This window comes from Balaenoptera physalus (assembly GCF_965194825.1).
Source record: "Balaenoptera physalus genome assembly, chromosome: 1".
In the NCBI taxonomy this organism is placed as follows: domain Eukaryota; kingdom Metazoa; phylum Chordata; class Mammalia; order Artiodactyla; family Balaenopteridae; genus Balaenoptera; species Balaenoptera physalus.
In genome coordinates, this window is record NC_138882.1 from 117,901,824 (window position 1) to 117,924,272 (window position 22,449).

Below are 22,449 nucleotides of genomic sequence, written 5' to 3' on the forward strand. Positions count from 1 at the left end.
TTGAACATCTTTTCATGTGCCTCTTGGCCATCTGTATGTCTTCCTTGGAAAAATGTCTATTTAGGTCTTCTGCCCATTTCTTTATTGGGTTGTTTGTTTTGATGATATTAAGCCACATGGGCTGTTTGTAGATTTTGGAGACTAATCTGTTGTTGGCCGCATCATTTGCAAATATTTTCTCCAAATCTGTGGGTTGTCTTTTCATTTTGTTTATGGTTTCCTTTGCTGTGCAAAAGCTTTTGAGTTTAATTAGCTCCCATTTGTTTAGTTTTGTTTTTATTTCCATTACTCTGTGAGCCAGATTGGAAAAGATATTGCTGCAATTTGTGTCAGAGAGTGTTCTGACTATGTTTTCCTCTAGGAGTTTTATAGTGTCTGGTCTCACATTTAGGTCTTTAATCCATTTTGAGCTTATTTTTGTGTATGGTGTTAAAGAATGATCTAATTTCATTTTTTTACATGTAGCTATCCAGTTTTCCCAGCACCATTTGTTGAAGAGACTGTCTTTCCACCATTGTACAGTCTTGCCTTCTTTGTCCTAGATTAATTGACCATAGTTGTGTGGGATTATTCCTGGGCTTTCTATCCTGTTCCATTGATCTATAGTTCTATTTTTGTGCCAGTACCATACTGGTTTGATGACTATAGCTTTGCAGTATAGTCTGAAGTCAGGGAGCCTGATTCCTCCTGCTCTTTTTTTCTATCTCAAGATTGCTTTGGCTCTTTGGAGTCTTTTGTGTCTCCCTACAAATTTAAAGATTTTTTGTTCTAGTTCTGTGAAAAATGCCATTGGTAATTTGATAGGAATTGCATTGAATCTATAGATTGCCTTGGGTAGTATAGTCATTTTGACAATATTTATTCTTCCAATCCAAGAACATGGTATATCTTTCCATCTGTTTGTGTCTTCGATTTTTTCATCAGTGCCTTATAGTTTTCGGAGTACAGGTCTTTTGTCTCCTTAGGTAAGTTTATTCCTAGGTATTTTATTCTTTTTGATGCAATGGTAAATGGGATTGTTTCTTGAATTTCTCTTTCTGATCTTGCATTGTTAATGTATAGAAATGCAAGAGATTTCTGTGTATTAATTTTGCAACCTGCAACTTTACCAAATTCATTGATGAACGCTAGTAGTTTTCTGGTAGTGTCTTTAGGATTTTCTATGTATAGCATCATGTCATCTGTAAACAGTGACAGTTTAACTTCTTCATTTCCAATTTGGATTCCTTTTTCTTCTCTGATTGCCATAGCTAGGACTTCCAAATCTATGTTGAATAAAAGTGATGAGAGTGGGCATCCTTGTCTTGTTCCTGATCTTAGAGGGAATGCTTTCAGCTTTTCAATGTTGAGTATGATGCTAGCTGTATGTTTGTCATATATGGCCTTTATTATGTTGAGATAGATTCCCTCTATGCCCACTTTCTGGAGAGTTTTTATCATAAATGGGTGTTGAATTTTGTCAAAAGCTTTTTCTGCATCTATTGAGATGATCATATGATTTCTATTCTTCAATTAGTTGATGTGGTGTAGAGTGTGATGTAAATTTTGAAAATTTGTACACATTATCCAAGGTGGGATGTTACCAGAAGAGTCACAAGCAGTAAAATACAGCATATGAAAAAAAATATGAAAGCACCCAAGGTTACCTATTTGTAAAACTGCACATTCTTCTGACTGGTGGAACTTAGCATGGGTGGTAGAAGCAAAACTGGCAAGGAGGCTAGAGGGGTAGCGAGGCAGGCAGGATCTGGTAAATTTACTTGAAGAGTGGGAAGCAACCAGGGAATGTTATTCAGAACAGTTCATTTCTCAGAACATTTCAGTTGAAGTTCAGGTCAGACCTACCTGACATATCTTTGCCTCTTTCTGGTCTCCAGTGCTTACTTAGGATACCAGAAAAACCAGAGGAACACTACATGAAGAAAGGTGAGCTCCCTTGTGATGCAGAAATGAACGTAGCATGTACAGGGGAGAACTCAGCTCACAGTGGGGTGGGTAGGTTCCTGCAATGCCCTCTGAGACTCTGACAGAAGGAATTTCCAGAAGCAGGGACCTTCTCCTTCTGTGAACACACTCTGCTACATCTGCAAAAACAAGGCTAATTGCTGTTGTAGGTCCAGCCAGTCAGTCAGGGCCTTTGCTAGAAGGTTCCCAAACCTGCCCTTGTGTGTGGTCACAGGTGTATTTAGACATGTCCATCTCCTTTTTCACAACAGTTTGGTCACTGACAGAGTGGAAGTTTGGGGGTATGGTGGGCTCTACCTCTCAGGGCTAACTGTTGTTTTCTTCCCTATCTAAAATCTTCCAGAAGCAGAAGAGCAGGCCAAAAGAGAGGCAGCTGAGAGGGAAAAGGAGACTCTTGGACAAAAGGTTGAAGAATTGCAGCAAAAGTTGGAGAACCAAGAAAGAATCTTCGAGATAGTAAGAGTCAAAATGACAGAGGAGTTGGATGAAAGGAAAAAGGCCTTAGCAGGTACACGGGAGGGCTCAGCTCACAGTGGGGTGGGTAGGTTCCTGCAATGCCCTCTGAGAACTCTGACAGGAGGAGCTTCCAGAAGCTCCTCTCCTCCTGTGAACTCACTCTGCTTCATCTGAAAATAAGAAGGAAAGTTGTGGTTGTAGCTCCATCTAGCCAGTCAGGGCCTTTCCTAGCACATTTCCAAACCTGCCCTTGTTATGTGGTCACAGGTGAATTTAGACGTGTCCAACTGCTTCTTCACGACAGTTTGGTCACGGAGAACGTGGAGGGTTGGGAATTGGGGGGGTTGTAGCTCTCAGATCTGACTGTTGGTTCCTTCCCTTTCAAACATCGCCCTGGAGCAGAAGAGCAGGCCAAAAGAGAGGCAGCTGAGAGGGAAAAAGAGTCTCTTGAACAAAAGGTTAAAGAGCTGCAGAAAAATTTGGAAGACCAAGAAAGAGCCTTCGAGGGATTAAGAGCCAAAATGACAGAGGAGATAAGAGAAAGTGAAAAGACCTCAGCAGGTACTGGGAGGGCTCAGCTCACAGTGGGGTAGGAAGTTTCCTGCAATGTCCTCTGAGAACTATGACAGGAGGAACTTCCAGAAGCAGAGACCTTCTTCTCCTTCCCTGAACACACTCTGCTACATGTGAAAACAAGCCCAGTTATGGTTGTACATCTATCCAGCTAGTCAGCGCCTTTCCTAGCACACTCTCACACCTGCCCTTGATATGTGATCACAGGTGAATTCAGACATGTCCATTTGCTTTTTTCAAGACAGTTTGGTCACTGAGAAAGTGGAGGGGTGGGGGATGAGGGTTGTAGCTCTCAGGGCTGACTATTGTTTTCTTCCCTGTGTATAATCTTCCTGGAGCAGAACAAGCCAAAATAGAGGCAGCTGAGAGGGAAAAGGAGTCTCTTGAACAAAACGTTAAAGAGCTGCAGAAAAATTTGGAAGACCAAGAAAGAACCTTCGAGGGATTAAGAGCCAAAATGACAGAGGAGATAAGAGAAAGTGAAAAGACCTCAGCAGGTACTGGGAGGGCTCAGCTCACAGTGGGGTAGGAAGTTTCCTTCAGTGTCCTCTGAGAACTATGACAGGAGGAACTTCCAGAAGCAGAGACCTTCTTCTCCTTCCCTGAACACACTCTGCTACATGTGAAAACAAGCCCAGTTATGGTTGTACATCTATCCAGCTAGTCAGCGCCTTTCTTAGCACACTCTCACACCTGCCCTTGATATGTGATCACAGGTGAATTCAGACATATCCATTTGCTTTTTTCAAGACAGTTTGGTCACTGAGAAAGTGGAGGGGTGGGCGATGAGGGTTGTAGCTCTCAGGGCTGACTATTGTCTTCTTCCCTGTGTATAATCTTCCTGGAGCAGAACAAGCCAAAAGAAAGGCCACTGAGAGGGGAAAGGAGCTTTCTGAGCAAAAGTTTAATGAATTGCAGCAAAAGTTTGAGGACCAAGGAAGAGCCTTTGAGGCATTTAGAGTCAAAATGACAGAGGAGATGAAAGAAAGAGACAGTCTTCTGAGAAAGATGAATGAGAGGATTCAGATGCTGGAGGTAACCTGGTCTGGGTCTGGGCAGTGACTGTGGAACAAAGCCCTGGAACCTCAGGAAGGGATGAGTGAAAATTAAAGCAGTCATAGAGAGAAGCACCACGGTCTTTTACTGCTTTAGATTCACTAGAAGCCCTGAGATTTTAATGGCTTGTATCCAGGCACTTGAGTTCTCTTCACAATGAGTTTCTGAAGGGTCTTTGTACCTCCAAGCATTTACAGAATATAAATAACTTTCCCAGGGCTTGTGCTGCTGTTTTGAGGTATTCCTGCATGGTCTCATGGGGCCAGTATTAAATGGGGTTCCCAGGGTTTTCAAGTGGATTTGTAACCAATTGTATCTAATATCAATAGAAGCAGGAATTGGTTCAGTTTACCAAGCTTCCTGCCAATTTTCAGGAATCCTACTACCCCCAAAGACCCTAAGACAGATCCGTGCTGACCTAAAACTGTCAAATATGCACAGACTTAGAAATATTGGCAACTGACAGCTCCTAATCTGGCTGCAGTTGTCTGCAGGTGAGGATGACCTTCAGAACAGCCTTCAGTAGAGGGGCAGTTCTCTCTTCTTCCACCTGGAACTTAGCTTAGGAGTTCTGGGTATTTTTAATATGTGGGTGAGAATTCGTACCATTCACAGGGAGGGCTCCCACCCAAAGAGCATAAATTTGGCTGGAATATCTTATAACAATTGTCCTTATGCCTTGTTAGCACTCTAGGAAACCCCTAGTGATGAGTGAGTATGAGTAAGGTTGTGTTATGCTTCCTCTCACCTTCCGAGCCTAAACCAGGAGATATTCTTGATGAAAATAATATCTTCTCATGATCTATTCAGAAAGAGCTTTTTAAAAGAAATCACAGATGATTTTATAAATTGTTAATGGAAAACCTTGTTTTTGAAATATTGAAACTTTGAAAAGTTTTCAGTTTACTAACACATCATACATTTTTAGGTCACAGGGAGCAATGATAATGACAAGGGTTATGAGCAAAATACTGAAAATGACTGCACTTCATAGACACAGGAAGACAGTGACAAAGAAAATACTTCACGGCCTTTTGTTTTGGTCTCAGATTTGGGAGAAGATAAAACATGTGTGGTCACTAATTACCCAGTTTTTTTCTTGTTTAAATTCTGGTAATATTAAAGGTTTTTATAACAGCTTTGTGATCTGGATTATTTTTATTTATGTATGCACTTTTTCTTTTTTCATCAAAATTTTAATATAAAAATAGCAAAATTATCTACTATAGGACATCAATGCCTGGGACACAAAGTATAGAATTAATGTTGCTGGATAGTTAATTTAAATGGAAATGGAAACAACTGAGTAGAAGACAAAGAGAAGATCAAATTTGTAATATCTTGAAAAAAAGCAACATTAGAATATACTTATTAAATAATGCTTCTGAAAGTCACATATAAATAATTATACAAATGAATATGTATACTGATTTCTTGAGAGGAAAGGACTAATTTCTTATATAAAACAATTATCTTTTACTTCACCTGTAAATTTTATGTGTTTTGAGTTAAAATTTCACAAAGGCTGACTGTAAATTTTAAATGGAGCTGATCAAACAAATTAAAAAGCCGTGACAATTCAGAAGGGGTACAATGAAGTTTATAGAACTGCAATAAATAGAACAATGTATCACTGAGGCAGAAATAAGAAAACAAAGAATAAGAACATGCTACATAGTCTAAAAATAGAACCAAAAATACACCTAATCAACTGTATGTGAACAGTGTTATTTCAGATCAGTTGGAAAATATAAACTGTATATAAAGTGTTGTCAGACAACTGGACAGTCATGTAGAATAAGAGGGTGACTAGATCACTTACAAATCCTGCACAAAGAAAATTACAGCTTGATTTTAGACTTAAACATTAAAAAATCTTGATAAAAACAGTAAATGTCAGATAATTGTAAAATAAACTTGGAACATCAAATTTATTTTTAAGTGACATAAAACTCAGACACACATTTTATGACTTTGATGTCCTCTTTTACATCTTCATATTTATCATTTTGCTATTCATTGTGGTTATCACTTCTTTCACAGAAATTTTTTGATTTTTTAAAAATCTGTGTACTGACTTATTTAAGATATTTACTTTCCAATTGTGATGTTCTTTTTCCTATAGATACTTCTTTTCTATTTAGAGAAGACCTTTCAATTTCTTTTAGGATAGGTTTAGTATTTCTGTATTCTTTTAGTTTTCACTTGTCTGAGAAATTATCTTTCCTTCTGTTCTAAATGATAATCTTGCTGGGTAGAGTATCCTAGGTTGCAGGTTTTTCCCCTTCAGGACTTTGAATATATCTTTCAACTCCCTTCTGGCCTGCAAGGTTTCTGTAGAGAAATCAGCTCATAGACTTACTGGAGTTCCCTTGCAATTAACTCTTTGTTTTTCTCTTGCTGCCTTTAGAATCCTCTCTTTAACTTTTTGCCATTTTAATTATAATATATCTTTGTGTAGGTCTGTTTGGGTTCATCTTGTTTGGGACCCTCTGTGGTTCCTGTACCTGGATATCTGTTTCCTTCTTTAGGTTTGGGAAGTTTTCAGCTGTAATGTCTTCACATACGTTTTTGATCCCCTTCTCTCTTCTCCTCTGAGATCCCTAGTATGTGTAGATTGGAACCCTTTATATGATCTTATAATTGCTTTCATTTTTCCTCATTTGTCTTTCTGTCTGCTGTTCTAATCTGGGTAATTTCCATTATTCTGTCTTCCAGATCACTTATTCATTCTTCCGCGTTACGCAGTTTGCTATTTATTGTCTTTAGCTCAGGTTTTGTCTCTGCAAATGAGTCTTCTAATTTCTGTTGGCTCCTCTTTACAGTTCCTAGTTCCGTTTTACAGTAAACTGCCTTTCTATGTAAAGCCTTTCTTCATTCCTTCAGTATTTTCATTACCTCCTTTTTGAACTGGTGATCTGGTAGACTGAATGAGACTCTCCTTCTTCATTTTACTTATATTTCTCTGACTCCATGAGTTTAGGAGAAATGGTAACCTACTGTGGTGTTGAAGTGCTGTTTTTATGTGGGAGCGCCCCTGTGTAGTCTGTGTGAGTCTAATATTTTAGGTGCGAGGGCTATTTTTTTGTATGGATACCTGCCACATCTTTCCTCCGTGTGTACTGGCTATTCTCCCCTTGATAGGGGCTGTTGTTGTCGTGATGACCAGAGCCTGCACTGGTTGTTGAGTGGTGACTCCTCTTTGCTCTGTGGTTGTCACAGCCCTGTCGGGGGCAGGGTCAGCTCCACAGTTGTTGGAATAGATACCTCCAGATCCATTTCTGAACTGTGGTGTGAGGTAGTTGGGACTGGAGTGCTCCTGCTGGGAGAGGAGCCACTGAGTATTATACTGCAGGAACTGCCCAGCGAGAAGTGCCCTGTGTGGTGTTGCCTGTCACCCATTGCTCGGGTTCACAAAGCACACTGTTTTGGCCACCACCCTTGGCTGCACCTCAACTGTGGATATTCAAACAATCAGGCTGGGTGTTCCTCAGGTGCTGTGCTCACAAAGCCACTAGAGCAGATCTGTTGGTGCAGAACTGCTGAGGTCAGGCATGGGACTGCTGTAGTCTTGCACCTGGACCTGCCGTGAGTCAGCCCAGGCCCTGGCCCAGCCTCCATGTGCACACATCCTCAGAGCCTTCAGCCAGAACCGCTGCAGCCAGGGAAGTACCAGCAACCACTTGGATGTCCCAAAGGCACTTATTTTACAAAGCTGCAGGTGATACACAAATTCATGGATTGCACAGCCCCGGGGAGAGTGCTCAGATTTTAGCCCTGCTTCCTAAGTATGGTGAGAATGAGGTAGCTGCTGTGGCAGGAAACACCCTCCCTTCAAGCACACATGTTAACAGTGGGGTTTCAGTGGTGGACCCAGGCTCCTCACGTTGCCCCCTGGAACACACTCCGGCCCCTTTAGGCTGTCTCCGAAAAGTCAACTGCAGTCCTCTCTTGGGTTTGTCCTCTGAAGCTCAAGTTTCAGCACCCAGCTCCAGCAAACACCCACAGATGCACATCTGGGCTGGGGAATGCAGTGAGGTGGCATGGACCCTCTGTGCTGGTCTCTATCTATTCTGCCTGCCACAAATTGGCTGCTGCACTCTCTTCTGAGCCTCTGAAGCTCCCTTTCTGTCCCAGTTGATCTCCGTGCTGGTGAGGAGGCTTCCAAGGGTGAGGAAATCTTTCTTCTTTCACAGCTCCCTCTCAGGGGTACATGTCCTGTCCCCATTCCTTTTTTCCTTTTTGTCCCACCTGGTTACATGGTGATCTGTTTTGCAATTTTGTTTTTATGAGATATTCTGCCAGCATTCAGCAGGTTTTCTGTGAGAATTGTTCTGCATGTAGATATATTTATGATGTAAATATTTGTGGGAGGAGGTAAGCTCTTGTCCTTCTGTTCCATTGTCTTGATTCGGCCCCACATATATCCATTTGTTTTTTAAATTTTATTGGAGTACAGTTGACTTACAATGCTGTGTTAGTTTCAGGTGTACAGCAAAAAGATTCAGTTATACATATACATATATTCATTTTTTTTCAGATTCTTTTCTCATATAGGTTATCATAGAATATTGAGTAGAGTTCCCTGTACAATACAGTAGGTCCTTGTTGGTTATCTACCTTAGGTATTGTAGTGTGTGTATGTTAATCACAAGCTCCTGATTTATCCCTCTCCCCCACGTTTCCCCTTTGGTAAACATAAGTTTGTTTTTCGATATCTGTTAAGTCTGTTTCTGTTTTGTAACTAAGTTCATTTGTATCATTTTTAAAAGTTAGATTCCCCGTATGAGTGATATTTGTCTTTCTCTGCCTGATTTACTTCACTTAGTGTGATAATCTCAAGATCCACCCATGCTGCTGCAAATGACATTATTTCGATCTTTGTTATGGCTGAGTAATATTTGATTGTATACATGTAACACATCTTCTTTATCCATTCCTCTGTACATGGACATTTAGGTTGCTTCCATGTCTTGGCTATTGTAAATAGTGCTCTAATGAACATTGGGGTGCATGTATCTTTTTGAATTATGGTTTTCTGCGGATATATGTCCAGAAGTGGAATTGCTGGATCATGTGGTAGTTCTATTTTTAGTTTGTTAAAGAACCTCCATACTGTTCTCCACAATGGTTGTACAAATTTACATTCCCACCAACAGTGTAGGAGGGTTCCCTTTTCTCCACACCCTCTCCAGCATTTACTGGTTGTTTTTGATGATGGCCATTCTGACTGGTGTGAGGTGATACCTCACTGTAGTTTTAATTTACATTTCTCTAATAATTAGTGATGTTGAGCATCTTTTTCATGTGCTTTTTGGCCACTTGTATGTCTTCTCTGGAGAACTGTCTGTTTAGATCTCCTGCCCATTTTTTTTTTTTTTTTGATTGGGTTGTTTGTTTTTTTGACATAGAGCTGCATGAGCTATTTTGGAAATTAATCTCAGAATATTTTGGAAATTAATTCCTTATGGGTCACTTCATTTGCAAATATTTTCTCCCATTCTATGGGTTGTCTTTTCATTTTGTTTATGGTTTTCTTTGCTGTGTAAAGGCTTTTAAGTTTAATTAGGTCACATTTGTTTATTTTTGTTTTTATTTTTATTACTCTAGGAGGTGGATCCAAAAAGATATTGCTGTGATTTATGTCAAACAGTGTTCTGCCTATGTTTTCCTCTAAGAGCTTTATAGTACCCAGCTTTACATTTAGGTCTTTGATACATTTTGAGTTTATTTTTGTGTATGGTGTTAGAGAATGTTCTAATTTCATTCTTTTACACGTAGCTGTTCAGTTTTCCCAGCACCACTTATTGAAGAGACTGTCTTTTCTCTATTGTATGTTCTGTCCTCTCTTGTCATATATTAATTAACCATAGGTGTGTGAGGTTTTTTTTAAAAACATTAAACAAGTACTGGCTTGTATGCTTAAGTTTTTTTGGTTTTTTGTTTTGTTTTGTTTTTTTAAACTTTTGGGTTTATTTATTTATTTATTTATTTATTTATGGCTGTGTTGGATCTTCTTTTCTGTGTGAGGGCTTTCTCTAGTTGCGGCAAGTGGGGGCCACTCTTCATCACGGTGTGCGGGCCTCTCATTATTGGGCCTCTCTTGTTGAGGAGCACAGGCTCCAGACACACAGGCTCAGTAATCATGGCTCACGGGCCTAGTTGCTCCACGGCATGTGGGATCTTCCCAGACCAGGGCTCGAACCCGTGTCCCCTGCATTGGCAGGCAGATTCTCAACCACTGCGCCACCAGGGAAGCCCTGGTGTGTGAGTTTATTTCTGGGCTTTCTATCCGGTTCCATTGGTCTATATTTCTGTTTTTGCACCAGTACCATACTGTTTTGATTATTGTAGCTTCATGGTATAGTCTGAAGTCAGGGCGCCCAATTCTTCCATCTCTTTTCTTCTTTCTCAAGATTGCTCTGGCTATTTGGGGTCTTTTGTATCTCCATACAAATCAAAAATTTTTTTGTTCTAGTTCTGTGAAAAATGCAATTGGTAATTTGATGGGGATTGTACTGAATCTGTAGATTGCCTTGGGAAGTATACTCATTTTGACAATATTGATTCTTCCAATCCAAGGACATGGTATATCTCTCCATCTGTTTGTATCATCTTTAATTTCTTTCATCAGTGTCTTATAGTTTTCTGCATACAGGTCTTCTATCTCCTTAGGTAGGTTTATTCCTAGGTATTTTATTCTTTTTGTTGCAGTGATAAATGGGAGTGTTTCCTTAATTTCTCTTTCTGATCTTTTGTTGTTAGTGTATAGAAATGCAAGAGATTTTTGTGCATTAATTTTGTATCCTGCAACTTTACCAAATTCATTGATTAGCTCTAGTAGTTTTCTGGTGGCATCTTTAGGATTCTCTATGTGTAGTATCATGTCATCTGCAAACAGTGACAGTTTTACTTCTTCTTTTCTGAATTGGATTCCTTTTATTTCTTTTTCTTCTCTGATTGCCATGGCTAAAACTTCCAAAACTATGTTGAATAATAGTGGTGAGAGTCCTACCTTTATTTTATGTTTGTCTTTACTGGTGAGCTTTCCCATTCATAATTTTCTTGATTCTAGTTGTGGCCTTTTCTTTTCTGCTTAGAGAAGTTCCTTTAGGATTTGTTGTAAAGCTGATTTGGTGGTTCTGAATTCTCTTACCCTTTGCTTGTGTGTAAAACTTTTGATTTCTTCATCAAATTTGAATGAGAGCCTTGCTGGGTGGTGTATTCTTTGTTGTAGGTTTTCCCCTTTCATCACATTAAATATATTGTGCTACTCCCTTCTGGCCTGAAGTTTTTCCCTTGAAAAATCAGCTGACAACCTTATGGGTATTTCTTTGTATATTATTTTTTGCTTTTCTCTTGTTGCTATAACTGTTTTGATTACAGTGGCTTTGTAGTAAGATTTTAAATCAGGAAGTGTGATCTCTTCAATTTTGTTCTTCTTTTTCAAGATTTTTTTTCTTTGTCTATTTTGGACAATCAAAATTCCCTATGAATTTTAGGATGAGGTTTTTTTTTTTTTTCTGCAAAAAAAATCATTGTGATTTTGATAGGGATTGCATGGAATCTGCAGATGGTGCTGGGTAGTACTGATCTCTTAACAATATTTAAGCTTCCAGCTGATGAACATGGCTGTCTTTTCATTTATTTATGTCTTATTTAATGTCTTTGAGCAATGTTTGTAGTTCTCAGTGAAAAGTTTTTTACCTTCTTGGTTCAATTTATTTTTAAGTACTTTGTTCTTTTTGATTCTATTTTAAATGAGATTGCTTTCTTAATTTTTTTGAATTTCATGTTAGTGTGTAAAAGTGCAACTAATTTTTGAGTGTTCATTTTGTATCCTCAAACTTTTCTGAATTTGTATATTTTTTCTAATGCTTTTTTGGTAAAATCTTAACGATTTTCTACAGTAAGATTATGTCATCTCTTAACAGATGAATTTTACTTCTTTTCTTTTCAATTTTGAATCCCTTTTCTTCTTGTTTTATTGCACTGGCTAGGACTCCCAAAACTATGTTAAATAGAGTTTGCAAAAGTGGGCATTCTTTTCTTGTTCCTTATCTTAGGGGAAAATGTTTCATTCTTTCACCATTGAGTTTTATGTAGCTGTGGATTTTTCATACATAATTTTTATTATATTGAGGAAGTTTTCTTCTATTCCTAGGTTGTTTTTTCTTCTAGAAATGTTCATAAATTTTGTCAAAGATTTTTGTGCACCAATTGGATGATCACTTTTTTCTTTATTCTATTAATGTGGTATATTACATTGATTGATTTTTGTCTTTTGAACCCACAGGATGTAATTGACATTTATAGAATACCAAAAAACAGTGGAAGACACATTCTTCTCAAGCTCACATGCAACATTCACCAAGATAGACCGCATTATGGGCTTTAACAAATTTAAAAGAAAAGAAATGTTACAATGTATGTCTCAAACCACAGTGGAATTAAACTAGAATCCAATAACAGAAAGATATCTGAAAAGATATCTGGATATTAAACAGCACACTTCAACATTATACATAGGTCAAACAAGTGTCAAGAGAAAATTTAAAATGTATTAAATGAAATGAAAATCCAACTTACCAAATTTTGTGAAATGCAGTGAAAGTTGTTGAAGGACACTTGTAAGTTTTTTCTTTTGCTGTGATATGTAATCTTATGGAGACCATAAACTAAATTTTGGAAGAGGGACTAAGAAGACACCAAGAAGCTGTCTGGGTGTTTAAATATCCATTCTATTTCAATTAGTCTTTTCAGCCTCTTTTAGTTGTTTTTGGGGTTCCTGCATTTCTCAAGAGCCCCAGCTGGAGGAAGGAATCCTAAAGCTCAAGTGACAGTAGAGAGTTTAAGGGCTAGAGTGGGAAGGGGAAAGTCTGACAACGGTGGATTGAAGGTTGAAGTATGTAGGAAGGGAAACAATTTGAAGGGGAATCTATTAATAGATAGATAGAGAGAGATCCCACCTTTCATTCTTTGTATTAGGGCATAATTCCATTCATGAAGATTCCACCCTATGATCTAATTACTTCCAAAAAACCCCACCTCGAAATACTATCAAAGTTTAAATGTTACTTCTCAGGTATTGGAATAACCAGTACCCCTTTCCATTTGGCTTCTTAACAGCCAGAATGGAAGTGTTGCATGGGCTAGAAGTAGGAAAAGGAAGTGCCTTATCTAGTAGTCCCTGAATTATTGGGCAGAGCCCCTCAGGTACCTCTGATGTTAAATTATGTTGGGGAATCTTAAGGAGGGGCATGTAGAGATCTACCTGTACATGTTATAGCACTTTATTATGGAGTTCTGCACCTCATAAATGCCAGATATTAGTGGAATTCCTTGTCTACAAACAGGAGAAATACTTCCACTAATTTACTTAAGTCCTCAGTAAGATAGGTATTAGGTTGAAGAGGACAGAAAAACTTTGGGAAGTCAGGCAAAGCCATTAGAGGAAATAGGTGTGAGGGAAATGAATAGGGGACTTGTGAAAGAAGTCCTTCAGGGTCATAATAAAGTTTAACACCCCAGTTCATGAAATTATTGGGGTAGTTTGTCTAAGAAGAACATTGTGTTAGGCCTGAAGGGATCCTATAAAGATAATGAGGGACTGGGAGGCAAATTGTCAGAGCCCACCGTTGGCAATGTTTGATGAATTTGAAGTGGCTGGGGGATGAAGGAGTGTTCAGGGTGAAATGTATCACAGAAATATTGATAAGAAATATGGTAGGACGCCCTTCAACTCACAGGGTAATACTATCTTGTGAATTTATTGGGAATTCAGGGTATGGAATGTCTGCTTCCTCAGACCTGAGTTAGTATTCCTCCTGTGAAGAGGTTACTTGGGTCTTTTCTTTCTTTATGAGGAATGGACATTCCCAAACCCGATGGACTTTTTCTTTGTAATACTAGCAAGTATCCTGGTCAACGGAGGCTGGTTTTGGGGGTCCTGTCTTTGTTTAAATTTTTCTTATTTATTTATTTATTTTTTAGAAATATAACTCTCACAGTGCTGAGATACTGTCTGAAGTTCATACATCTCAGCATTTTAAACATAAACTTTTTTTGGTAGTGTCATGAAGCTTAAGTCTTAGAACATTTAGAAAACTGTGGCTAAAGCGAAGGCTATATGGTAAGTTCAAGCTTTCACTGCTCTTTCCAAGTAGTGTCTAATTGCTGGTGATAATTTAGCACAGTTTCATCCTTTAGTTGTTTACAATTTTGAATACATGTCCAATCAATTTTAAGAGCATAAAACTTGGAATGGCTTCTAAAATTTTTTTTAATTTCCTTACTCTCTGACTGGACTCAGCAGTGGTTTGAGGTCCCTTAAGGTCTTCCAAGATCATTGTCCATTTAGCTTTCGTAAACCAGAGAAAGGCATCTCCACAAATAAGTGGATAATTTAATATGTTAAGGGAGTCTCAGAGAGTAAGCACCCAACACCCCATCAATTGTTCAGTAAATTTCTCTCTTGCCTTTTGGGACTTGGGGAAATCTTTAGTCATGGAATTTGATCAAAGCTCAAAGTTTAAATGTTACTTCTCAGTTTGGTCCTGATTGGGAGTGGCTTGAGCATCATCTACAGAAGGTGAAAATCCAATACATTTATTGTTGAGGTATACTGAAAAGCAGGAGAGCATTTTGAGAAGGGAAGGAAAATGGAGAGTGGAGAGGGGAGTATGGAGGCACTGGAGGATGGGGTGTAGGGGACTGTGTTTTGGGAAGTCCAAGAAGGGTCTCAGGGTCTGAAGGACTGATCTTGGAACCTTTTTGCTCCAGGCTTTCTCTAAGATAAAAGTAGTCAGCAGGGATTCAAGAAGGGGGGTTTTCAGTCAACTGAGAAGCTCTCATGTCCTAGATCATAGAAGTCTGGGATTCTAATGCACTTTGAAGACCATACACGGACGGTTAAGAATCAAAAATCTGTTCTTACTGTGCTAACATCTGGAGCACTGGATCCGGAGTCAAACTCACTAATGGATCCTCTATCAATCAGTCAGGAATGAAGACATAGTATTAACAGGTTTATACCTGGAGCACAAGGTGATAGTTTTGGGTGTACAATGATGAATCTGATCTTATATGAGATGCAGCACAAGACTGTAATAGAAACATTACACCAACACTTGTTAAAATGGTAAGAAAGACTTTATTCAAGGTTATTGCAATAGGAGTCAAGGCTGTTGCAATAGAGAAAAAAGATTGAGCTCAGTTCCAAATACAGCAAAGCCAGCTGGGCATATATAGCTGAGAAGCAGAGTTAGGGAGTCAGTGGATGGAAAATTACTAAAAGACAAAGGTAGGGAAATTCTTGCTAAACTGGCTTAATAGGATTCTTGTTAGGATAGGCCAAGGACTTAAACACTAAGAAACTTAGTCAGTTTGGGGTGCTATAACAAAAATACTATAGATTGGGTGGCTTAAACAACAGAAATTACTCTCTCACAGTCTGGAGGCTGGGAAGTCCAGGATCAAGGTGCTGACAGATCCTGTGTCTGGTGGAAGCCTAATTCGTAGTTTGTAGATACCTGTTTTCTCATTGTATCCCTATGTGTCAGAAAGTAGAGAGAGATCCCACGTTTCATTCTTTTTATTAGGGCATAATTCCATTCATGAAGATTACACCCTATGATCTAATTACTTCCCAAAAACCCCACCTCCAAATACTATTACACTGGGAATTTAGGCTTTAACATGTGAATTCTGGAGGGACACAAACATGAAGTCCAGAGCGTTCCATCCCTGACCCCTCCAAATTCATGTCCTTTACACATGCAAAGTATATTCATTCTATCCCAACAGTCTCAAAAGTCTTAACACATTCCATCATCAACTCTAAAATCTAAAGTGCAAAGTCTTATCAAAGTATCATCTAAATCAGATATGTGTAGGAATTTGAGGTAAAAATCATCCTGAGGCAAAATTCTCTAACTGTGAACCCGTTAAACCAGATAAGTTATATATTTCCCAAATACAATGGTGGGGCATGGACAAATAGCATACGGATACACATTCCATCCCAAAAGGGAAAAATAGGAAAGAAAGAAGGAAGGTGAGAATGTCCCAAGCAAACCTAAATCCTAGCAAGGCAAGCTCTACTAGATCTTAAGGCACAAGAATAATCCTCTTTTTCTCAATGTTCTGCCTTCTATATTTATTGGGGCAGAGTCCTGCCCCAGGACTCACTGGGGCATTAATCAACCTCCACAATTCTGCCTGGTGAGGGTTGTGTGGTTGAGGTTCTGCCTGGTAGGGGTCAGGTGCCTGTGGCTCTGTGGGTTGGAAGTCATGTTGCTATAAATTTCTCTGCTGGGCATTTCCCCCACCCTTTGAAATCAAAATAAATGCAGCCCCGTACCCCTACCCAACATGTCCATGCACTCTGTGCTTGTGGTAGAAGTGGCAGCCCTGATGATCTCTGAATTGCATTTGGGGTTCTTCTTCCCTTGTCTTAAAGAATAGCACATATTAGCAGAAGAATGGCTCTATGGTCCAGTTCTCTTGAGTCTAAGAAGTCCAACAGTCTTTCTTCCTTTCATCCCGTTTTCTCTTTTTCCTGTAGTTCCAGCTGGCAGCCTTTCGGGGGTATTGTCTCATCTCTATCTTTGCCTTTTGTTGAGATGGCTAATTAAATTCATGGTTCACACACAGTGATTTTCTTATCAAATGGTCTGTCTGCCACCACATCCTTACTATTATCTACTGAACACATTTTCTTATTTTTTGTAATATGGTCAGCCTGAGAATTTTCCAAATCTTTGCATTCTGGTTCCTCTTCCTTAACAATTGCATCTTCATTACTTTCTCTCTTCTCACATTTTACTATGAGCAGTTAGAAGGAACCAAGCCTCTCTCTCAAGAATTTTCTTAGAAATCCCCTCAGCTAAATATCCAGTTTCATCTACCTTCTACCACATATTAGAAAATGAACACATTTGGGAGGTTCTTTGTCACTTTATAAAAAAGATTATCTTTCCTCCAGATTTGAATAGCATGTTCCTCATTTCTATCTGAGTTCTCACCAGAATCACCTTTCTAGTTCTCTTCATGGCAATATTGGCTTTTTCTTGCATCTACTTCAAAACTTTTCCAGCCTCTATCCCTTACCTAGCTCCAAAGCTGCTTCCACATTTGTAGGTATTTGCTAAACTTTAGCACCTTACTTCTTGATACCAAATTCTGTCTTGGGGGAACACAAGCATTCAGTCCATAGCATCAAGAGTGGGTGATAAGGAGTTTGATCAGATATCAGGAGTGGGGAAATCTTGATAAACTAACCTAGCGGGATTCTTATTAAAGTTGGGCTAGGCTAGCCAAGAACAGGGACAAAGATCAAGTCCTAGTTGAGAAGAGAGGAGAACTCAGAGGGAGCATCACTAATGTTTGTTGAAGGAGGGCCTCTTTGTCCTTGGGGGAGAGGCTATGTGGGAACTCTCTGTATTCCTACTCAACTTTCCTGAAAACCTAAAATAGCTCTAAAAAATAAAATCTATTAATTTAAGACATGGGCAAAAGTCTTGAACAGACACTTCACAAAAGAAGATATATAAATGGCCAATAAGAACAAGATCAAACATTCAACATATTTATTCAAATTAAACCACAATTAGCCAGCACTACATACCCATCAGAATGGCTAAAACTGAGAAGACTACTCAATATTGGTGAGTTTGTGGAGCAACTAGAACTGTCATATATTTCGGTGGGAGCAGATCAACTCTAATGGAAGTTGTAATATATTACTTTAGGCAAAAGTATAGAGATCCAAAATAGGAAGCCTGAAGTATAAAAGCAAATGAAGATGCAACACAGCAGTTGATATGTGAAACAATCAATAAATATTGACAACACTAAACATCATACTGTATGCTGGGATTAAAAAATAAGAAGATAGAATTAAGATTAAAACATTCAGAAAGGGTGCAGATACAGTTCGAGTGTTCTAAAGTCTTTGAATTATTTTGGAGGAGGGTAAAAGTGAATAACTTTGAGTTTGATAATTTAAGTATGAATATTTTCACTTGTAATTAAAGAACAGAGAAAGCTTTTAATTTCCATATCATGAGTATAAAAATGATTTTAACAGATCTCAGTAATTCAAAAAATGAAACACCAAAAATGTCAGTAAATTTAAAAAATGCTTTAAAAACATGATGAACAAACTTGGCTTAATGTGTTAATGTAGCACCTGCACCCAACAACTGCAGAACACTCATTCTTTGAAAACACACTTGGAACTTTTCATGAAGTTTACATATACTAAACCACAAAGCAGGATTTGTAAACCTTAGGTCAGATTGCCTAGAAGCAGAGACTGAGAGACGTAGTTTTATGCAAGTGACTTATTGCGAGAGTGCTTTCAGTAGAAGGGGTCTGAGGGAAGCAGGAGGGGGCAAGAAAGTAAGAATGAAAAAGGCTGCAGTCTCAGGTGGAAACTGGCTTCAAGTTGGTCCCATGGGATCTCTGTAACACAAAGAGCACCAGAGTTGATCTCTCCTTGAAGGAAAGGGCTGGGCATTTGCACCCCATGTCAGGCATTGTCTGTGGGCCATCCACTTTGGGCAAAGTAGTTCCTGTTCAGTCAAGGGAAATTTCCTGAGAAGAAGACTAACCAGTTATGAGAAGCAAATATGTCTCCAGACATTGCCAAATGTCACACAGGGGCAAAATCAGCACCTTTGGGAGATACTGAGCTGGAATAATTAAAAGTATCTTCATGCAAATACATCCCAATCTCATAATAGGTGCTCCAGAGTTTGAATGGTCATAAGTGCTGAATAAAAGAATGGAGGAAGGGGCCACTTAAAAATGTCTACAGAAGATGTCTTCTTTGCCTTAAAATATGTTTAAATTGCCTGACTCTCTGTGTAGCATGTAAAACTAACATGATTCAATCCATTCACTAAACCCGTACTTCCTCAGGTCTCTGTTTTTTGTTGCTTTATTAATGGGTAAGGAAGTGTGCCCTATTTTATTAATTTTTTTCAATATCTTGTCCTTTTTTTAAAAATTAAGAATGATATTAAGTAAATAACTGGGCCTAGAATAAAATCTGAAACTCTCACTATTAGTAGAAAACAAGTCTAAGTAAAATCCCTAAAGTTCCTTGCTTTGAGAAATACATTTATCTCTTAGAGAAAGTGGTTTCTTTTGAGTCACAGAACCATCAAAGGCAAACCTTATGCAGATAGTGATGGGGACGATGATAATGATGATATGACAAGAGCAACAAATACTTGCAAGACTCACCTTCATCAATTTATGTTTTGCATATTACTGATGGATTTTCCATATTTTTTAACAAGGTTACACTGCAGAGAGCAAAAGTCGTACATAGTCCTGACTGACATCGAAGTGGGCACTTTTAAATGTGACTGCATTCAGTCACTCAGTAAATATGTATTGACCACTGACCATGTGCTGGGCACGGTGGGAGGTATTGGGACGGCATTGAGCATTCTGTGGTTAGTATAACAACTGTGGTCCCTGCTCATGCACTTTTTTAGTTCATAAAGAAGACATTAAAACAAGTTATACAAACAAATATAATATCTGACTTTCTGATAAGCAGTGCAAAGGGTGCCATTAGTAAGTATCGAAAGGAGACCCAGTTTAGGTTAGTCAGTCAGCAATCCTTCCCTGATACAATGAGGGTTCAGATGAATTTTTAGTAAGAGCACAATTAGGAAAGAAATGAGAGAAGTAAATTCTAGACAGAAGGAGAGTTTGTGTACAAAATTCCTGATTGGAGAAGAGTTGGGTGTGTCTGGTACCTGAAGGAAGGTCCATATGCTGAAGCTGAGATAACATGTGAGGAGGAGAGGGGCAGGCAGGAGCTGGATGATGTAGGATCCTATAACCTCCATATGGAGAATGCGTGCTTCTAAGAATTTTGTGCAGAAAAGTGCCCTGACTTACTTTGTGTTTTAAAAACCTCGCCATGACTTCTGGGTGAAAATGAATTGGAGACTGCTAAAAATGCTACCAGGCTATGCCATCAGCCCTACAGATAGACCAATCTGGGGTTTTCTAAAATTAACAGTCTGTTTGTAAGAGAGTTAGAATGCTAAGTGCCATAGACTTGCTCTTGAAAAGTGATAATGAGAGGTGCTGGAACTCTGAGATATAATGTTCTTCCCCTTGCTCCCTCCAAACTGCACACGCTTCCAGTCATAGCTTTTCCCCCCCCAGCTTTAGTGAGATATAGTTGACATATAATATTGGGTAAGTTTACGGTGAACAGTCATTAAGTTTTTAAATGTTCTAGCATAACAAGTTTTCCAGCTAGAAAAATAATATCTTATGTCACTCAAGGCCACTTGAAATGATATTTCCTATAAACATAATTCAGATTGAAACTGAAAGCAAGGAAGAGCTCCTTTTACAACAAGCTCATTCCTAGGAAATCAGAAGTCTTTCTGTATGAGCAAAACAATAGCCTGATTTTGAAAATCTAAATCCATAGCAGAATTTGAAAAGTGGTCAAGCAATAATTAAATCACTTTCCCAAAATGCTTCTGCAGATTCTCTTTAGACACCACACTCTTCCTCTGAGGTACATTGTCTTTCACTGGCCAGAAAAATTCCAAGGAATGTGCAACTGCTGCTTGGCTGGGAACTTCACTAATTACAGAGTGGTGTAATTCAATTTAAGCTGCATGTCTCTGTCATCTTGTGGTACATTTTGCCACAGGGTTTCCAAAGCTAAAGTATCTGGGCACTATTTGAACTCTTAAGAGTTTTCCACACAGCCTCTTTCTTCTTCTAGCAAAATATGTATTGGGATAACATTATCAAAAGATAAAACAAAGGTTTATTATTTTAACATATGACCCCCAATTCTTGATAGAGGGGGAAATGCGCATGTTTGTAAAAATTCATTGAATGCCTTCTGGAGCAGAGGGGGAGAAAACAAGGATGGAAGTGTCAGCGTTGTTCAAGTTACTGTGCCTGACACACAGTCAGGCCAAACAAACCAAACACTGGAGTTTAGAGCAGAGAAAGTTTATTGCAAGGGCCAAGCAAGGAGAACAGGTGGCTCCTGCTCAAAAGGCTTGGACTCTCTGATGCTTTTCCTGGAAGAGTTTTTAAATGTGAAATTTGCAGGGTATGTGACATCCTTCTGATATGTTGGTAGTGAGGTAACAGGGTGATATCTCTGGAATCTCAACCTTCTGGTTTCAACCAGTCTGGGGTCTACAAGCTTGTGGTCAGCACATAATCACCATCCTCCACCTGGGTGGGGGGGTGTCTTAGTTTCTGTAGAAGAACTCAGAGCTATATATCCAACTGTTATCTATACCCCTTCAGGAGGAACTATAACTTATTTATTTTATACACAGTAGTTTGTATTTCTTAACACCTAGCCCTGTATTGCTCCTTCCCCCCTTCCCTCTCCCCACTGGTGCTCACTAGTATGTTATCTATATCTGTGAGGCTGCTACAGTTTTGTTATATTCATTCATTTGTTTTATTTTTTAGATTCCACATGTAAGTGATAACATAGATTATTTGTCTTTCTCTGAGTTATTTCACTAAGCATAATACCCTTCAGGTCCTTCCACATTGTTGCAAATGGCAAAATTTCATTCTTTTCTATGGCTGAGTAGTATTCCATTGTGTGTGTCTCTATCTATCTATCTATCTATCTATCTATCTATCTATCTATCTATCTATCTATCTATCTATCATCTATCACATCTTCTTTATCCATTCATCTGTTGATGGAAACTTGGGTTGTTCCATATCTTGGCTTTTGTAAATAATGCTGCTATGAACACTGGGGTGCATGTATATTTACTAATCCATATTTTCATTTTCTTGGATATATACCTAGTAGTGGGATAGCTGGATCATATGGTAGTTCTATTTTTGTTTTCTTGAGAAACTGTCATACTGTTTTCCATAGTGGCTGCACCAATTTACATTTTCACCAAAAGTATACCAGGATCTCCTTTTCTCCACACCCTGGCCAACGTTTTTTGTAGACTTTTTAATGATAGCCATTTGACAGGTGCGAGGTGATATCTCATTGTGGTTTTAAGTTGCATTTTTCTGATGATTAGTGGTGCTGAGCATCTTTTCATGTACCTGTTGGCCATCTGTATATCTTCTTTGGAAAAATGTCTATTCAGGTCTTCTGCCCATTTTTCAATCAGGTTGTTTATTTTTTTGATGTTGAGTTATATGAGCTGTTTATGTATTTTGGATATTAACTCCTTATGGGTCATATCATTTGTTTATCTTTGCTTTTATTTCCGTTGCTTTAGCAGACAGATCCAAAAAAACTATTGCTATGCTCTATGTAAAAGAGTACCCCCATACATGTCTTCTTCTAGGAGTTTTACAGTTTCCAATCTTACATTTAGGTCTATTCCATTTTGAGTTTTTTTTATT

At 38.6% G+C, this 22,449-nt stretch overlaps 1 protein-coding gene across 3 annotated transcripts in view; it reads left to right on the forward strand.

The window, feature by feature from the left end:
• The window catches only part of LOC309668061 (uncharacterized protein), a 49,008-nt gene extending 27,308 nt beyond the window's left edge, over nt 1-21,700 (forward strand). For all 3 annotated transcript variants that reach the window (XM_082477289.1, XM_082477288.1, XM_082477290.1), the window contains 6 exons: nt 1,878-1,926; nt 2,309-2,473; nt 2,824-2,982; nt 3,336-3,491; nt 3,845-4,029; nt 4,979-21,700. In XM_082477289.1, coding sequence (XP_082333415.1) covers nt 1,878-1,926; nt 2,309-2,473; nt 2,824-2,982; nt 3,336-3,491; nt 3,845-4,029; nt 4,979-5,044 — 780 coding nt within the window. In that variant the 3' untranslated portion in view covers nt 5,045-21,700. The remainder of the gene's footprint in view (nt 1-1,877; nt 1,927-2,308; nt 2,474-2,823; nt 2,983-3,335; nt 3,492-3,844; nt 4,030-4,978) is intronic.
• Nucleotides 21,701-22,449: the final 749 nt, after the last annotated feature.